Below are 18,280 nucleotides of genomic sequence, written 5' to 3' on the forward strand. Positions count from 1 at the left end.
TGGAATTCTCTGTGTGTGTGTGTCTGTCTCCAAATTTCCCCTTTTCATAAGGGCATGAATCATATTGCATTAGGGACCCACCCTTCTCCAGTGTGACCTCATCTTAACTAATTACATCTGTGACAACCCTATTTGTAAATAAGGTCATATCCAGAGGTACTGGGGCTTCCATATATGAATTGGGGGGGGGGAGGTCAACACATCACAAGCATCTTCTCTGGACTACCAGGAAGGCAGGCAACGCCCATCCCTCTGGGAGGCACCCAGGGCTGAGGTCAGGGTAGTGGCTTGCCACCCCCTGGCCTCCCTCTTGGAGTGTCAACTCATCTTCAGAATGTCTTATGAAGGGGGATGCTAATGTCCAGCTGTCTTCTTTTCCAGCCGAGGACTTTTGCATAACGTCCAGCTCTGTTGAGCAGATGTCAGGCGTGTCTCATTCATGTCCCTGTCCCCAGTACCCAGCACAGCCTGACACTTTGTAAGTGCTTAATACATTTGCGTGATTAATAAACCAGGAGTCGTGAGTTCACATTTCACCAGGGCCTCCTCAGTTTCTGCAAATTGGGGCTAAAAATGGTATCGACAGAAGGATGGTTGTGAGAAGTAAATGATATAATGCAAGAAGTGCTGGGCACAGTGCCTGGCCCACAGTGAGCCCTCGTCACAGCATCAGCCAGGACCTGGAGGGTGAGGGAGGGTGTAGCTGCCCCTGACTCTACCCTAAACCTGGACTGAAAGAAAGGCAGCCAAGGTTTTTTAAGGGCCTCCCGCATGCCACGCACAGCGTCGGCCGTTCACACCCAGTTCCATCTTGATGCCTTCCACAGCCCAGCTTTATCATCCCCGTTCCACAGGTGACAAGACGGCAGCTTGGGGAGGTGATGTGTCTTGCCAGGTCACAGCAGGTAGAAGAACTGAGATTCGGGCCAGGTCCTCTGCTCTCCAGCCCCCAGCTGGACCCTTGTCGCCCGAGTGTGGTGCACATGCTTAAGCCTGTCTCTCTCCCTGTCCTGCTGGGTCAGCCTGCTGTGCCCCGTGGCCTCCAAGCCTCACCGGCCAGGCCTCCAGGTGGTTCCTCTGTCCCTGCAGACCAAGAGGACCCAGTGTTAGTGTGAAATGCAGATTCCCAGGGAGAAGAAAGGCCTTCATCCCCTGTTTGTGACCGTGTCCCGCTGCCTCAGGGACAAGAGTCTCCAGGCCATGTGGTTGCCCCATTGACAGAGGGCAGCCTGTCTCATTGGCAGTCTCCACCCACGGCTCTCTGAGCAACTGGGGAGTTGGCACCCTTGCCCCTGCTTTCAGACGCCTCCCTTAACCCTTTGCTGCCCCCCCACGGCAGCCCTCCCCCCCAGGCTGTGGCCAATCGATGGCTTGGCGGCAGGTAAGTACAGAGGACGTGATTGCACAAGACCTTCTGCTTTTCAAAGACTGTCCAGCTACCAGCCTGCCTGGGCCGGGGGCCTGGGTCGCTTTGGAGGGGGACAGAGGCAAGACTTGTGGGTGTCTCTACCTGCTCCCATCCTAAGCACCCGTCCCTTAGAACGTTTGCAGGGGGGCGGGGCCAGGGCCTGAGAGGAGGGGAGACTGGAGGGAGTAGGGAAAATTGTCCAGGGCGGGGGCAAGGCTGGGGTCCGTGATCTCAGGTCAGGGTTAGGCCCTGGGCAGGGCTGAGGGGTAGGAGAAGAGAGGGAAGGTGTTCCCCCCCAGAGTCTCTAAGGTGTTCCCCACCCAGCCCCTCAGTGTGCCCCCTGCCTGAGCCTGAGCCCAGCCATTCCCCTGCCTGGAGGTGGCCATCAGTCTGTACACACCCAGAAAACCCTGGTTCTCAACACGTGCTTTGGAGCACGGTCATGTCTAAACCCACCATCTCTGCTGCAGCTCCGTTCAATACCACACTTGTGATCCCAGTGTTCTGTTTTGGTCAAATGTGATATTTTTAAAAACTTTATTGAAGTATCCAATGTTCTTGTAGTCACATTAAAAAACGTAAAAATAAGCCGATGAAATGAATTTCAATAATATATTTTATTAACCCTATACAGCTAACGTGTTATCATTTCAACACGTGATCAACATAAAAAATGCTCCTTGAGCTTATATTACATGCTTTGCACTCAGTCTTCGAAACCTGGTATATATCTTGCCCGTGTGGCACGTCTCAGTTCAGACTGGCCGCATCCCAGGGGCTCAAGAGCTGCATGTGGCCAGAGGCCACCAAAATGGACAGCACAGCTCTCCAGAATCAGGTAGAAATTCAACTAATTTCCAGCTAAACAGAAAATAGCACGAACGCCACCCCAACTCCATTTTTCTCCCCTCCCGTCCCCAGAGCACAGGAGCCCAGCCTGCTTGTCTCTCTCAGAGCCACCGGCTCCTCTGGTCTCACCTGTCCAGGTAAGGAGACCCGCGTGAGCCCCTGCCCACCCTGCACGGGCCCCCGCACAGCCCCCAGTCTTTGGTCACCCCACCTCATGCTCTAGGGGACCAGGAGCTGTAACCAGGCAGGAATGTCACCAGGCAACAGGCCTCGGGGGAGAGCTCAGATCTCCTGCACCTGCCCGCCAGCCTCCAGGGTGCCCACGGGGCGGGGCGAGGCGGGGCGGGGCACTGCTTGCCTCCTGCCTCCGGCCTGTTGGCCTGTTTACGTGCTCAGTCACAGTGCTGTCCCCAGCCCAACAGGAGGCCCGTGGAGCCTGGGGCCACAGGCCACAGGGGACAAGGGCCAGACACCCCGGCCATGGCTGTGGGCCATTGATCCAGCCCAGGCTGGCTGGGTAGGGGGTGGGGAGACCTTGGTCTGGACAAACAGAGGCTCTGAGGTCTGCGTGCAGCAGGCCCGGCACCCACCTGCCACTCCCAAAGGTAAGCGGGGACCTCCAGGCCAGGGGACCAGGATCTATGAATGACCCGGTGACAGCGTCTACCCGGAGAGCCAGGCCTGGCTCCCTGGGGCTTAAGCCAACTGCCCTGCTCCGAGGCCTGGTCTGCTGGGCCTCACGGGCCAGAGAGTGACCCAGCGAGCAGAAGGCGAGGGGTCCACAGAGCTGGGGTCGGAGGCCAGGTGTATGGACAGGCTCGGGGCAGTGGAGGGGCTGCAGGTTCCGGGGGCTGGGACGCCTGGGGCTCAGCTGGAGCTGGTGGACTCTGGGGCAGGGACGGGGCAGGGGAGAGGCCTGGTCTGCCAGTCTGAGCACCCCACCCTGATTCTGGACTGGACAAGCTGCCCCCTTCGTACGCAGGTACCCCACCTGGGCTTTCCGGTATGGGAGACAGGCCCAGAGCCCCCCGACACTGCACTATACAGGGGGCAGGCTCAGAGTTGAATGTGGCCGTGTGTGCGTGTGTGTGTGTGTGTGCGTGTGCGTGTGTGTGTGTGTGCAAGCATGCATCTAGCAGTTTGTATGTCACAGATAGCTGCGCGTGTACTTCAGCGTGTTTTCATCTGTGTACATCTGTGTGTGAGTTTATGAGTTTGTGTATGGAAGGGACTTTCACCCATTCCCCCCACGCCTGGGGACTCAGAGTCAAAGCAGCTCATGGTAGGGCTTGACTCTAGGCCCGAATGGCCTCCCTGGTAGGTCCTAGATAAGAATCCCAGCCCTACCTCACTCTGCTCTGCCTTACCCTGGCTGAGTGACCTCGAGTACGTCCTTTTCTCTCTCTGTACCTCAGTTTCCCCAGCCATTAAGTAGAGACAGCAAGGCTGCTGGAGGTTGAAATGGAATTCAGCTGTGGCGACAGCCAGCACAGGCTGGCACGCGGGAGGAGGAACGGCTCTGCCCCCGTGAGCTCAGCCTCCTGTAGGCAGACCGAGGACCCGCCAATGGTCAGAAGGGCAGGAGGGGCTGAGGAGCGCGTGCCAGGCTGGGGTCCAGGTTCTTGGATCAGGCGAGAAGCCTCAGGCCCCTGTGGAAATTGGGGGTACACCCAGTCCCTCCCTCCAGGCACTCACCTTCAGGGGGACACGGGGGACAGAAAGAATACCCCCAAGATGAGCTGTGCATTGATGGGGGTGGCCCAGGATGCTTCAGAGGAGCAGCCAGAGGCACTCTGGGAGGGCTGCCAGGAGGAGGTGAGAGCTGAGCTGAGGTGTGAAGGGGCCAGGTCAGGAGGTGGGCAGCCCAGGCAGAAGGAAGAAAGCAGGTGGTAAGCAAGAACTTTCAGGGTTCAAGAAACAATCGTGTGATGCTCTTCACCCAGCGCAGGTTAAGAACCCTAGATCTGTTAAAGGTTTCTACCATCTTCATTTTTAGAATCGATTGCCGAGAAGTCCAATGTCGCTGGGGCGCAGCAAGGGAAGAGCGGGAAAGGGGAGAAGGAGGCAGAAGAAGTTGGCCAGGCCACACGTGCACCCAGCACCCTGGCCCAGCAGGAAGGAAGCGCTCTCTGCTCTCAGTGCAGGGCACGCAGGGCACACAGAGTAAAGCCCCTGCTCTGGTGCAGCTTCCAGCCTGGGAGGACACAGACCAAGGACCCGGAAGCATATCCTGCCACGTTAGTCTTGAAAAGAGCGATAAAGAAAAATGTAGCAGAGAGAGGGCAGTGGTCAGGGCAGGTCTCACTGAAGAGGTAACATTTGAGCAAAGACTTGAAGGAGGTAAAGGAGCAGGTCATGAGGCAAGACTGAAGGAAAAGCATTTCTGGCAGAGGGAACAGCAAGTGCCAAGGCCCTGAGGTGACCTGTACTCCATCTGTTGAAGGTCAGGAGCTGGGTGTGGCTACCGCAGAAGGAGGGAGAGGACAGAAAGGCGCACAAGCGCCATATCACGGAGTCCCTGGTGGGCTGTGACGAGGGCTTTGGGCTCTGTTCTGGGCGGGGCTTGTGAGCAGGGCGCGTGGTGAAGACCCCTCTGGTGGTCATGTGGGAATTGGCTAGTGAGGGTGGCCGGACCACTGGCTAGTGTAGGAGTCACGGCGACCTGGAGCCACTGAGGTGTCAAGAAGAGGTTGGGTTCTGGGGTTAGTTGGAAGGTAGAGGCACAGACTTTTCTGGTGACTAGATGCTCAAAACAATGGGGGAACCATTATATAATAAGAATAAAAGACAGGAGCTTGGGGTCATCTTCACAACTGTCAGTTGTCACAACTGTCCACTTCCTGCTGGGCTGTCAGCCCCAAGAGGATGGGAATGAGGTCTCTTATATTCACCAGTGTGACGCCCGTGCCCAGCACAGAGCCTGGCCCCAAGCAGATGCTCAATAAATATGGAGGGGTCTGGTGACGGAATCTAGGGCCCCAGAGACCAGCGCCGTCTTCCATGCCTTGCCCCTAAGGCAGTCAGATGTAGGAGAGAACACTGCACCGGGAGTCTGGAGCCCTGGGGGCTCTACTCACCCATTCTTTCTTTTTTATTTTTTCTAATTGTATTTTTTTCAATTTTAATTCAGCTTTTAAAGGTTGCTTTCTACTCATCCACCCTTTCCCGGAGGATTTGTTCAGGTGGCAGGCCCTGTGCTGGGTTCCATGGGGATCCAGAGGTGAATGAGACACAGGCCCGCCTTTTTTGTGGGGGAGAGAAACGAAGCCAAAAGCCAGTCAGATTGTTGATCTGACCAAGGGCTGCCTAGGGGAGGAGGTGGCTTACTCTCCAGGGCCCAGAGCCCATCGCTGGGCAGGTGGCCTTGGAGCTGGCCTTTAAGGGTCCCACCATCCTTTAGGCAGAGGGCGTGTCTGTACAAAGGAGCATCTTGTGGACCTGCAGGGTGACGTGCGTGACGGAAGGTAGGGCTCCAGGGACGAGGGCAGCAGCCTGGCCACGGAGGGTCTTGGGTGCCACGGTGAGGGGTTTGGAGGTGGCTGGGAACCTTGAGGGGATTCTGAGCAGGTGAATGGCTGGAGGTGGGCAGGGAGAGCTCTCTCCTGACAATGTGGAGGAGGGGCTGGAGGAGGAGCTGGGAGGCAGGAAAGCAGTTGGGAGGCTGCCCCAGGAGTCCAGGTGGGAGGCAATGGGAACCCCAGGTATATGGCCCCCCACACCAATTTGGGCTGTGTCTAATTTTGGGTTTTCTCAAAATGGGATCTTCTGTGATACTCAAAGTTCTCCCAGATGGATGTGAGAGCCATTTATGAGGGAGGCAAAATCCATGGGGTGAAAGCCTGGCTTGGGGAATGGGGAGAGGAAGGGTGAGGCGTACTGAGCATCCTACCTGGGGCTGCTCCCCTAAGGGCCTCCTCTAATGGACCTATGACCTTCTCTGAGCCTCAGTTTCCCCTCGTACCCTGTGAGGCAGTAGAGCAGAGTGGTCAAGGTGTTATTCTGGAGACAAACCGCTTGCGTTTGCAGCCTGGCTCTGCCGCTAACCAACTGTGGGATCTCGGCCAAGTTGCTCAATCTCTCTGTGCCTCAACTTTCTCATCTGTAAAATGGGGATAATGAGAGAACCTATCACCGCCCCCCCCCCCCAGGTCTGTGGAAGGCTTACGTGAGACAGTGCGTATAAAGCACGGGAAACAATTCAAATAAATGTCAGCTGTGATCACCTCTGTGCTCCCCGGGTCCCCAGTATCTCCTTGGTGATCCAGACTCGGAGTAAAATGGGGATGTGCCTCTCTGGCAGCGGGAGTGGACCTGGGGCTGAGAGAGGGCAGAAGCCGGCCCGTCACTGGGCTCTCCCGGCTCTAGCCACCCACTCAGCTCACGGGAGACAGCCAGTTTCACCAGGGGTGCCCTGGACACTCCGGGCAGTGGGCGGGGCTGGAGGGGCTGCCCCACCCAACGCAGGACCTTTCCCATCCGTGGCCCTGGCCCCGTGAAAGCCAGCAGGGCCTGATACAGATGTCCAGATGTCCTCTGGTTGGGGTGGGGGGGGAGTCCTATGCCCAGGTGAGAACCACCTGCGGTCACCTCCCTTCCTTGCATCCATGGGGACCACTCAGGAGACTCCTGTGGCTGGAGCCAGAGATCCTTGACTGAGAACCTTTGAGCATCACAAAAGATCCCTGTTTTCAGAATCCCTCTGTGTGAAAATCCAAGACCCAAAGCAAAGGACACCCTGCCCACCCACCCACGCATACCTGGGGACGTATTTTAAAGCCGCAGTGGCCTTTTGGGATGTGGTAAGAGGAGGCTCATTTCCTACTTGCTCTGCTGGTGGGTGGGCAAGTGAAGGACCTTCTCTGGACTGTGGGAAAACCTGCCAGAGAAGGCAAATAGCACTCAGAAGTTTGCCTGGGGGTCTAGAGACACAGCCACAGGTCTGGGGCACTGACCAGGGTGGCATTCAGGTATTATTTCATCTTGATTTGTTAATTAACAGCTCATTTACAGGAAGTAGCCCAGAGTAGTGGAAAGAGCAGAGAGTCAGACACCTGGGCTCGACCCCCACTTACCTGCTGTGTGATCTTTGGCGAGTGGCTTAGCCTCTCTGGGCTTCAGTTTTTCCATCTGCAAAATGGGCTGGTTGTCAATGCCAGACATTCAAATCACATTGGGAAAATGAGGCTAGGAAACCCCTGGACTGAGTTATTGCTAAAACATTCTGGGTCTTAGTTTCCTCATCTGTCCTATGGGTGCAGAACCTTGAAAGGCTTTTGGAGGTTAAGCAAGATAATATATGTAAAGTGTCTACACAGAGTGGGCTGAGGAAGAGCATGGGGACCATGGTCCCCACATCCTGGTGACCAGAGGATTAAATGGGGTGATCTCCGTAAAATGTCTTGCACAAACACTAAATGAATATTAGTTTTTGTCTCCTTCTCCTTCCTCTGCCCCTAAGAGACTTTGGGGCAGTGGGGAGAAAAGAGGGGTGGCGCTCCTTGGAAGGCAGTCCCTGGCTCGGCACAGAGCCGGCTCAGGGCTTCTGGGGGAGGGTGAAGTGAATGGATTGAATCAATGTTGTGGAAGCTTTGCTATTGAGAAACAGGAGGAAGGAAAAAACATCCCCCGAATGGGAGGGAAGCTGAGGGCCAGAGGAGCTGGTTTACAGAAACTTGTACTCCGTGTATGCGCCCCAGTTCCATCTGCGGGTACCTTGGGGGGTGGGGTTCAGGCAGTGAAACCTCCAACTCTCCTCTGACCGCAGATGCAAAGGTAGGGATTCTGGAGCCAGACCAGGTCCAGCTGGTCACCCGGGTGAGTTGCTCTGAGACGTGCTTCGCCCCTCTGTGAGCTGGCTCAGTGCTCACTTTCAATTACTGCTAGCTGGCGTTATTCTCCTCCTCCCCCAAAAGGCAGGGGTGCCGTCTTACTTCTGCGCAAGGTTGGTGTTCAGTAAAGACTCCCTTGCAAATGCCAGGCTTTTTCCAACCCTGGTCTGTTTCCTTGCCAGGATGTCCATGGCCGAGGCCCCCCAAGCGGCTGGCGGGCAGGGCGATGGAGGTGATGGAGAAGAGGCAGAGCCGGAGGGGATGTTTAAGGCCCCCGAGGACTCCAAGAGAAAAGTCCGCGACTACCTCCGCCTGGCTCCCCTCTGGCTGGCCCTGGTTGTGTTGGCTTCAGTGGGGGTCCTGCTCTGGTATCTCCTAGGTAACTGCGGGGCCCTTGGGAGAGGTACCTGGGGAGGACTTGGGGTGGTCGAGGGGGCACAGCAGGACAGATCAGGATTCCAGGCTCAGCAATGCCTAGAAACCACTGTGCAACCTTGGACATGCACTTCTCTCTGAGTCTCCGTTCCTGTCCCATGAGATGGGAGTGCAAGTTCCTTGCTGGGGCCTAGTGGCCACAGTTCCCAGCAGCTGCGGAAGGAGTGCTCTCCCAGTGCCCAGTTCTTGTAAAGTGACAAGCTGAAGGGGTGTAAACATTGCCTCCCCTTGCCTGCAGCCCTCCTGGGTTGCCCCTGGGGCTTGGAGCCACCAGGCTCAGCTGGAGGAGGCCCAGTGGTGCTGGTGGTGCCTGGCACCAATGAGTGCGTCTGCTCACTGGAGGCCGATCTGGGAGCTCTTCTAGGGTGGGGACCATAGCTCTATCATCTCGGGGTCTCCAGGGCCCAGCATGAGTGGGAACGAAGGGGAGGGGGGCACAGAACTCAGGTGTCCAGGGGGGTGTCCATGCACGTAGATGGCCTTATACCCCAGCATGGGCACATGTGGAATTCAACCCAGAGGGAATGTGGGTGCAGGTGGGGGGAGGGCAAGAATGCCCAGAGCAGGTAGCTCAGGCATCTCCCATGTCCTGAATTTTGGCCCCTCCCTCTCTGGTATCACAGCCCTCAGTCAGTCCCCTGGAACCCCAGGAGCAACTGGCCCATGCTCTGGGTCCATTCGTCCATCCTATTCATTCATTCAGTACTGAGGACCTCCTATATGCCAGCTCTGTGCCAGGCTGTAGAGATAGTTCTGTTCTCACCATAATGCTTGGCATGTGCTAGGACAGAGACAGCAGAGGGTGCCCCGGTGGAACCCTAGCAGGGACAGCCCACCTTGCCCAAGTGATCAGAGACCTCCCATTAAGCACTCTGCAAAAGTTAGATCATTTTCTTACTGACTGCATCTCCTGGTGGAATTTCGGGTCCACTGAAAGGAATGGGGACCCACTTTGGAGCAGCCACTGGGGAGCTCAGCCTCCGCCCAGCTCTAGAGGGGGGCGAGGTGGGGGGTATTCTGGAACCCCCGGGTTGAAGCTGTTAGGAAGCCTGTGTCTGATGAGGACCCACCTGCCGTGATGTCGGATGGATGTGATTCTGTTCAGAGCCGAGCAACGCAGGCTGGGAGTGGAAGCCGTGTGCATTTCACCGCCGGCAGGAAGCCGGCGCCCCAGATAACACGGGGCTGCCGAGGCCTCCTTAGGCTGCGGGATAATTAGTCTTAAGGGGAAACCATAGAGAGTCAGGCTGGAGGGCCAGGAACTCACCTGCCAATTGTCTTTCTTCTCAGAGTCTGATTTCTCCTGATTACACTCCTAGAGTGAATCACCCCGCTGGGGGTGGGTGCTCCGTGGGGCTGAGGACCCAGGGGGTGAGTGCCCCAAAGCCTCCACTGGGGGAAGCCAACCCCTTCCCCAGAGGGATGAGGACAGAGGAGGCACTTTCGGAGATATGTGAACGATTCCTCCCGCGCGGGGCCAGGCTGTGCTCTGGGTACCGGGCGCTGGACGAGGAGATGAGTCAGAGACACGCGGTGTCTGGTCTGGAAGGGGAGCTGTACGAGAGGCCTGTTGCACTGGAACAGGATAAGCCTGAAGGAGCGCACGACTGGTTAAGTGGCAGCCTGACCCAGAAAGTGGCCCAGGAGAGGAGAGGGTGGGGGCCGGCTTCCCAAGGCCGGTGGGCCCTGGGCTGGTCCGCTTGGAGCCCAGTAGCGGGGCCCTGCATGCCGCCCAGCTGTATTTCCCTGGTCTTCTCCTTCTCCTGCTCTCCTGGGCCACAGTTTTATGCTTTATTCTCAAACCTTCCTCACCCCCCACCCACTTTGCCCCCTGCTTCAATGAGAAAACGGAACCACTCCGAAGGGAAGCCCCATAGATGCCCTCCCAGGTGTACCCACGTGCTCCGTGCTCTGCCCATCCCCACGTGCGAACCAGCCCTGCCCCATCTAGTCAGCTGTCCTCCCGGCCCAGATCCCACTCCCTTTGTCCTCGTGGTGGCCAGGCTCCAGCCATGTCCCCTCTCTCCTGCGGTGGCATCGTCCATCACTGTACAGGGCTTCTCGTTGCTCCTGTACCGAATCCCTCTCGTGCCTGCACACGCACACACACACACACACACACACACTCACACACACAGCCATTTCTCTGCTCCCCTTTGCAGCAAATCCCTGTCGTTTGAAACCGCTTCGGCCTCCCGTTCCACGCCTCTTTCGGGCGCCCTTTCTGATCTGACTCCCTGCCCCTCACCCCCGAAACTCCACCAGTGCTTGTCAGGGTCGCCAGTCCTCACGCTGCAGAATCCGGCGGTCAGTCCTCGTTGCATTTGTTCCATTGGCAGCACGTGACCGGGCGCCTCCCTGCCTCCTCCTTGACACGTTATCCTTACTTGATTCCAGGGCGCCCACACTTTCTTTTCCCTCAGCTCATGGTGACTTCTCCTCCTCCTCCTCTCTGCTCCCCCGCCACCCCGACATTCCCTTATGCCCTGAAGATTCCCAAATTTTCATTTCCAGTCTGGGCCTCTCCCTTGAGCGCCACTGTATCACCGGGGCCTGCCCCTCCTCCAGGATGTCTAAGTGCATCTCAGACCCCACTGACAGTTAACTCCCTTGTGAATTGTCAGTCTACCTTCTGAGTATATTTTAAAGGGGCTTTCATATATATATATTTTTTTTTTGCGGTACGCGGGCCTCTCACTGTTGTGGCCTCTCCCGTCGCGGAGCACAGGCTCCGGACGCACAGGCTCAGCGGCCATGGCTCACGGGCCCAGCCACTCCGCGGCACGTGGGATCTTCCCGGACCAGGGCCCGAACCCGCATCCCCTGCATCGGCAGGCGGACTCCCAACCACTGCGCCACCAGGGAAGCCCCGGGGCTTTCATTTTTAATTGATGTTTACCAGTTGTTAATATAAAATGATATTGAACTATTGATATTCCATGTTTCAGAGGCAATGTGTGTTTATATATGAGATTTTTGGAAGTTCGAGATGTTGAGAAAATGGTATATAACTTTAGGGTATCATCAATAGTGACCTAAGAGGGCTTCCCTGGTGGCGCAGTGGTTGAGAGTCCGCCCGCCGATGCAGGGGACGCAGGTTCGTGCCCCGGTCCAGGAAGATCCCACGTGCTGCGGAGCGGCTGGGCCCGTGAGCCATGGCTGCTGAGCCTGTGCGTCCGGAGCCTGTTCTCCGCAACGGGAGAGGCCACAACAGTGAGAGGCCCGCGTACTGCAAAAAAAAAATAAATAAATAAAAATAAATAAATAAAAATAGTGACCTAAGAAAATCCTTTAAAATTGAAAAAAAAATGGAGAGAACATCCCAGGTGGTGGCCATTCCAACCTTCCCGTTGCTCCCCTAACTGCTCTCTTTCTTTTACTCCCCAGCCCCAATTTGCCACCAGCAAACCCGGTCCTCTCTAACCCCAAAGCATACCCTGACTCCAATCACTTCTCTCCCTCTTCGCTGCGCAGCCTGGTCCAGTCTCCCCTGGACCACTCTCATTTGACGGCTGCAGGAGCCTCCTGCAGTTCTTTCCGCTTCTGCCTTTGCCTCCTTAGAGCCTGTTCTCAACACAAAGGCAGAGGGATATTTTTACAAAGCAAATCAGATCATCTAACTTCTCTGCTTAGAGCCTCCCAGGGCTCCTGTCTCACTCAGAGCAAAAATCAAAGTCCTTCCAGGGTTGCAAGGCCCTACATGACCTCCCCCTCCCCCATGTCATCTCCTCCTGCTCTCCCCTAGCTCACTCCTTGCTGTTCCTCAAACATCCAGACAAGCTCCTGCCTCAGGGCCTTTGCACTTGCCAGTCTGCTGCCTGAAATGCTCGTCCCATAGATTAACATCCACATGGCTGATACCATCACCCTCTTCTCTGGCCTCCAAGTTGCAGCCCACACCAGCCCTTGATTTCCACGCCACTTACACCTCTAACGTGTTATGTCCTATGTTTGTTGTTTATTGTCTGTCTTTCTTGTTAGACTACAAGCTCTGAAGGACAGGTTTGTTTTTTCTTGATTATTTTGTTCATTGTTATACTGGTATATTCCCAAGTGCTCTAGGCCAGTCCCTAAACATAGCAGGTTCTCAATAAATATTTATTGAATGAATGAATAAATGACTGAATAGGGGTATAAACCCTGGGCTGTGAATCTATTGTCTTCACATCAGCCAAAACAATCTTTGCAAAACGGAAATCTGATGACGTCATCCCTGATTTTAAACCTTGCGTGGTTTCCCTTGCTCATTAGGGAAGACCAAAATCTTGCCCTGCTGATGTCTCAATCTCTTATTCTACCTCCCCCCATCTGACTGCTCCAGCCAAACAGGCTTTTGGCCCTGCTCCTCGCCATGATCCCTCTGTCGCAGGGCCTTTGCACGTGCTCTTCCTGCTGCCCTGAAGGTACTTCCCTCTTTCCCCTCTTCCCAGTTTACTCTCCACTCCTCCCATCTCAGATGGAGGGTCACCCTGGCCCAGGTTTTCTTTGTCATGTCCCCCCCTCAATAGCAACTTGTGCTTCTTCAAGACGCTGCTGGCATATGAATCCCACAGGTTGTACGGTTACTGGGGGAACATCTGCCTTACCCACCACTGTCAGCTCCACACAGGGAGACCCATCTGTCTTGGTTTATCAGTGTACCCCACATGGTAGGTGCCACCTGGACAACCCGCTGGACAACACAGAGGTGCTTAACCAAGAACTTGACCTGCTGGGCCCATGTGGGTTTCTCGGCATCTATGTCCTGGACCGATCACTGTGTCGGCTTCTGCCTGGGAGCCTCTGGGACACCATTCATCAGTTGGCCTCTCTCCTCCCTGGCGTTGTGGGACCAGTTTGTCACTACACACACTCTGAATGACAGTGACAAAGAGGATGATGATGGTGGTGGTGCCTTGGAGGCCCAAGATGCTGGAGGCTGAGTGGGGGTTCAGGGTGGCAGAAGAAGGTGTGGGGGACACAGGAGCCGTCCCCATCTGTTCCCTTGGTTAACTTTGCTGGTTTCTTCCTGGGTAGGGCACAAGGCAGAGATGACGGTCAGCCAGGTATACTCAGGCAGCCTCCGCGTGCTCAATCGCCACTTCTCCCAGGACCTTGCCCGCCGGGAGTCCAGTGCCTTCCGCAGTGAAACCACCAAAGCTCAGATGATGGTAGGAAGGATTGCGGGGATGGGAGGGAAGGACGGTGGGACAAGAAGGGAGAGGGGAGGGGCCTGATCACGTCAAGCCAGTGGGTTAGTCCATCCAGCACACTCACTGGGATCAGAGCCCTGTTCCAGGCACAATGGAAACGAGGTGGTGTAGGGTGGTGGGAAAGGTAGTGGGCTCTGGGGTCAAATGCACTTGGACTAAATCCTGATTGTGCCATTTAGTAGAAGCATGACCTTAGGAAATTAGGGCAGTGCAGGGATGCTGCCCGGACCCAGCCACACACCCTCTCTTGCCGGGCAATGGCTTACTTCACTGGGGATGGTCTCCCATGGCCAGCACCTGCCACTCTTAGGTCGCAGGACAGCACCCTGAAGGGCAGGCCGGAAGTGCTGAGGAGTTACGCCCAGCAGCAACCCTCAGACGTGAGGGATGGAGAAGGTGGATAAATACCCCGGCTCCCTTGGCCCTTGGTGGGAGCGGTTCTGAAGATGCCCCCGCAGCCTCTCAGAGGTCCCTGTCGGCTTGCACCTCAGTTGCCACAGCTCTGGCCGGCACCTTCACAGCCGTGAATGGCTGCCTCCCTGCCCATCTGTTTTCCCCACTGGTGTTCCTTGGAATCACCTCCAAATAAACCGCCTGCCTCAGGACCCGCTTCTGGGAGACCCGAACAAGGCTCTCTTTCCTTCCGTGTAAAGTGGAGTGATAACAACAGTGCCTGTCTGTAGGGTTGTCGTGGGGTTGAAATGAGAGAGGAGAGTGTGGACATTACCTCTACGCCGTTCAGGTGCTTTAAGAACCCACAGTCCTGCATTCCACCCTGCCGGTGGCACTGCCACTGAACACGTGCAGAGACCAGGCAGCTCAGCTCCCGTGGCTGGTGGCGGGGCTGAGGAGGGGACTTGGGAACCTAGTGGGGCTTCTCAGAGTCGAGGAGTGACTTCTGATGAGGGGGAGAGGCCACTGGCGGTCTGACTGAGGTCAGAGCTGGTAGACGTGGAGGTGTCAGGGGCAGTGCCCGGGTGTAGGGGGAGGGGTAAAAAGATGGAATGAGGTTTGTTTCCCGGCGTGGCCACCGCCCACCGTGTGACCACGGGCAAGCCTCTCTACCCCGTAGGCTCCTCGTCAAGCAGGGCTGCTGGGAGGGGCAAAGGGCATCCCAGGGCAGGAGGGGGTTTCCACAGAGGGTCACCAGGGGGCTCTGCTTTTTTCCCCTCCTTTTAGCTCAAGGAGCTCATTGCCAGCACCTGCCTGGGTACTTACTACAACTCTAGCTCCGTCTACTCCTTTGGGTGAGTCGCCCGGGCCCCACGACCGGCCCCTGCTAGAACTTTAGACTCAAAGAATGAAAGACACTGTAGGCTTCTGAGGCAATGGCTTCATGTTTTAAAATGGGGAAACTGAGGCACGGAGAGGAAACTTGGCTTCCTGCATGTGACCTCCCTTCACCCAGCTTGGCTTTCTCATCTGGAGAATGGGCACAATGGTGTGGTAGGGATTACCCTAGACAGTGGCCGTGGCGCCCTTAGCAACGGCCTGATGGGTATCAGGTGAGGACATGGAGGAGCGGTAGGCAGCTGTCCCATTCACTTATGACAGGGTCCGTGGCACACAACCTAACCTCTCGTGCCTCAGTTTTCTCATCTGTGAAATGGGGCTGTTGAGAGCCCCTTCCTCAGAGGTTGTTAGGAGACTTCCAAGTGATAGTGGAGAGCAGACCCTGACAAGTAGTAAGCGCTCAACGCGCATGAGCCGCAGTTGGTGTCCTCCCCCAGCTCCTATCAGGAGCAGGGTGCTGGGCGGGGCCCAAAGTCCAGGCTCCGCCCCCAGCCCCTCTCACTGCTGCCACATCAGGGAGGGACCGCTCACCTGCTTTTTCTGGTTCATCCTCCAAATCCCCGAGCACCGCCGGCCGATGCTGAGCCCCGAGGTGGTGCGGGCCCTGCTGGTGGAGGAGCTGCTGTCCACGGCCAACAGCTCGGCCCCTGCTCCCTACAGGGCCGAGTATGAGGTGGACCCCGAGGGCCTGGTGATCCTGGGTCAGTACTGGGGACCGGGAACGTGGGACGGTCTGGCAAGGCCTGGGAAGGCTGCTGCCAGGGCTGGGATGCTCTCGGGGATGGGCCCCCCACTGAGTGGCCAGGAGCCAGGACTGAGGGGCGGGGGCATGGGGGAGGGTGGGCAGTCAGGGTCAATGTCAGACAGGCTGGCTCTGATAGTCTCTTCTATTTTTATTTTGTATTTCATTTTATTTATTTATTTTTGTTCTCTGTTTATTTGTTTGTTCGTTTCCTTTTAACAGAAGCCAGTGTGAAAGACATAGTTGCACTGAATTCCACGCTGGGTACGCGACTTTGGTTTTTCCTCCCCACTTTCCTTTTGAGTTGGTGTTTTCCTTGGTTTGGTTGAGTGTCAGGGGTCCACATGGCTTATATGGGTGCAGGAGGCATGGTCTGGGGTTACCCAGGGGGCACCACGGTGGCCTCAGTGATGGGTCCTGAGCGAGACTGGGGGCTTGTGGGGGGAGGGGAGGAGGTGTTGTGCACATGTGAACACACGTGTGTGTGTGTGTGTGTGTGTCTTGTACAAAAGTATGTGTGTGTTGCGTGTGTGGGGGTGAGCGAGTAGCCGATTTATTTGCGCATCAATGTGACCCTACTTTTCGATCATGGAATTCCATTTGCCCACAGTCTACCATTTCCACTGATGGTAGAAAATAATCTTGCCAATTCGAGGTATATCAACACTTTGGCTTTAAAACTTGGTCTCTGGGAGATATTTCTGTCACATTCAAGGATACTCCCTCCAATTTTTCCTTCTCTTTCTCAGCCAGCCAGGCTAATCTGCCCTTTCCTCCCACCCCACCCCCATGCCCTATTGCTAGAGTCACCTTGCTTTTCTCCAAGGGGCTCCAGTCTTCCCACTGAACCCTGGGAAGCCAAGCACCAGCAGGGCCACCATGCTGCACAACGCCAGGGAACACTGCCCACGTTATGGTCTGTGTGACTGGAGACTCCTGCACTTGTGCAGTGTGTCACCTAGGCTACTGTACCCTGTGGCTCCGAGCATGAGTTCCAAAATTCCCAGATTCTTCCTAGACTACCTGGGGAGGCAGAGTTGACATCCTGGTTATACCTTTTCTGACCTTCCTCTGCTCCCATGTGGCTGGTCACATGCTTATTTCCTTGGTGAATGGAGGTGATGGAGTCAAAGGACAATTTTCAAATACTGAAAATCATGATTCTCATACAAAGATATGAGCACATATCAAAGATTTATTTAACTCACTGATGAAGGGACCAGTAGGATATTCCCTCCTTGTGTCCAAAGGAGAACACAAGAAACACATCTTGTGCTTATCTGTCATCTGTCTATCATCTAACACTGCATTGGTGCACATGTTGCTCTGACCCTTGGTCTGGAATGGGCCTTTCCATTGCCCTTGGCTGTGCCGGGTGTCCACGTGTCCCCAAGTTTCTGGCAGTTACTTTATCATGATCCTTATTTAGTTCAGTGCATGTCCAGAGCCCCTGCCCTCCTGGAGTGCAATGCCTAATGGAGCGAGGATGACAATTCAAGTCCTCTAAACGGGCTTTTGGGGCGGTTTGTCCATGCCAGGCCCCATGCCTGCTCTGAAGACACCAGCTGACCGTGTCCTCACCCCTGCCCTCGGAAGAGCTCTGAGCCCCATGAGGGAGACACACACATAAACGGAATCTCACATCACCTAGTGCCAGGGCTAGGACAGAGGTCCTGGAGGCAGTGCAGAAAGGGAATCGTTCTGCCCTGGGGACAGAGGTGGACCCTGGGGGCTGTGAGCCAAAGCAGAGGAAGGGATGTGCTTCTAGAGGGAGGAAGGAGTTGCTCCTGACCGGGGGGTCCTGGAAGGCTTCATGGAGGAGGGGGCAACAGACTCAGGATTGGGGGGTAGGTAGGAATCTGTCAGGTCCAGCGGGGAAGGGGCCAAGTGAGGAGAACACAGAAGGCAGTTTCATTTACTTTCGCCCAGGCTCCCCAGAGATGTTTCTGATTATCAACAGAGACCAGCACATCCCTCTCCACTTAATTTGCTTCACAAAAAAAGTAATTATTAAAATGGCAAAAGCAAAGCATCACCTTGGAGCAAGATTTAAAGAATATAAACGCCTAGGAACAGCCAGGCACCTTTCCCCAGGGGTCCTGACCCTTCCCCTTGCAGATGTCAGAGGTCTCTCCCTGGGGAGGTCGGCTCCCCAGCTGGAGTCAGGATGGCCAGGGGAGAGGGAGTTGAACAAGAGACAGCAGTATCAGAGCAAAGCCTGTCACTCACCTCCATTCCCTTCCTGGTCCTCAGAACCACACAGAGAAGGAGGTGGGACATGGGTTAGTACTTTGTCCATTTGACGGAACTCAGGGTGGCTGAGTGACTGGCCCAGAGTCACGCAGCTGATAAGAGGTGGTGCCGGGACGACCACGCAGCGTCTGGACTCCCCGCATACCAGGCTGCCTCCCACATCCAGGGCTTACTCCCGAATCCTTACTGCTTCCTGGCAGAGCAGCCATCCTCCCTGCTTCACAGGCTCACGATGACGTTTAAACGACATACTCATGGCAGCATACTAGCTTGAGCTCAC

The 18,280-nt window shown here is 55.8% G+C and overlaps 1 protein-coding gene across 1 annotated transcript in view; it reads left to right on the plus strand.

Annotated features, from left to right (window-relative positions):
* Nucleotides 1–8,268: 8,268 nt before the first annotated feature.
* The window catches only part of TMPRSS6 (transmembrane serine protease 6), a gene marked incomplete at its 5' end in the record, with an annotated part of 32,141 nt that continues 22,129 nt past the window's right edge, over nt 8,269–18,280 (plus strand). The window contains 5 exons of the mRNA XM_079937664.1: nt 8,269–8,464; nt 13,537–13,670; nt 14,892–14,959; nt 15,522–15,706; nt 15,970–16,011. Of these exons, the coding sequence (XP_079793790.1) occupies nt 8,269–8,464; nt 13,537–13,670; nt 14,892–14,959; nt 15,522–15,706; nt 15,970–16,011 (625 nt within the window). The remainder of the gene's footprint in view (nt 8,465–13,536; nt 13,671–14,891; nt 14,960–15,521; nt 15,707–15,969; nt 16,012–18,280) is intronic.

The sequence above is a fragment of the Stenella coeruleoalba genome, assembly GCF_951394435.1.
Source record: "Stenella coeruleoalba genome assembly, chromosome: 11".
Taxonomy (NCBI): domain Eukaryota; kingdom Metazoa; phylum Chordata; class Mammalia; order Artiodactyla; family Delphinidae; genus Stenella; species Stenella coeruleoalba.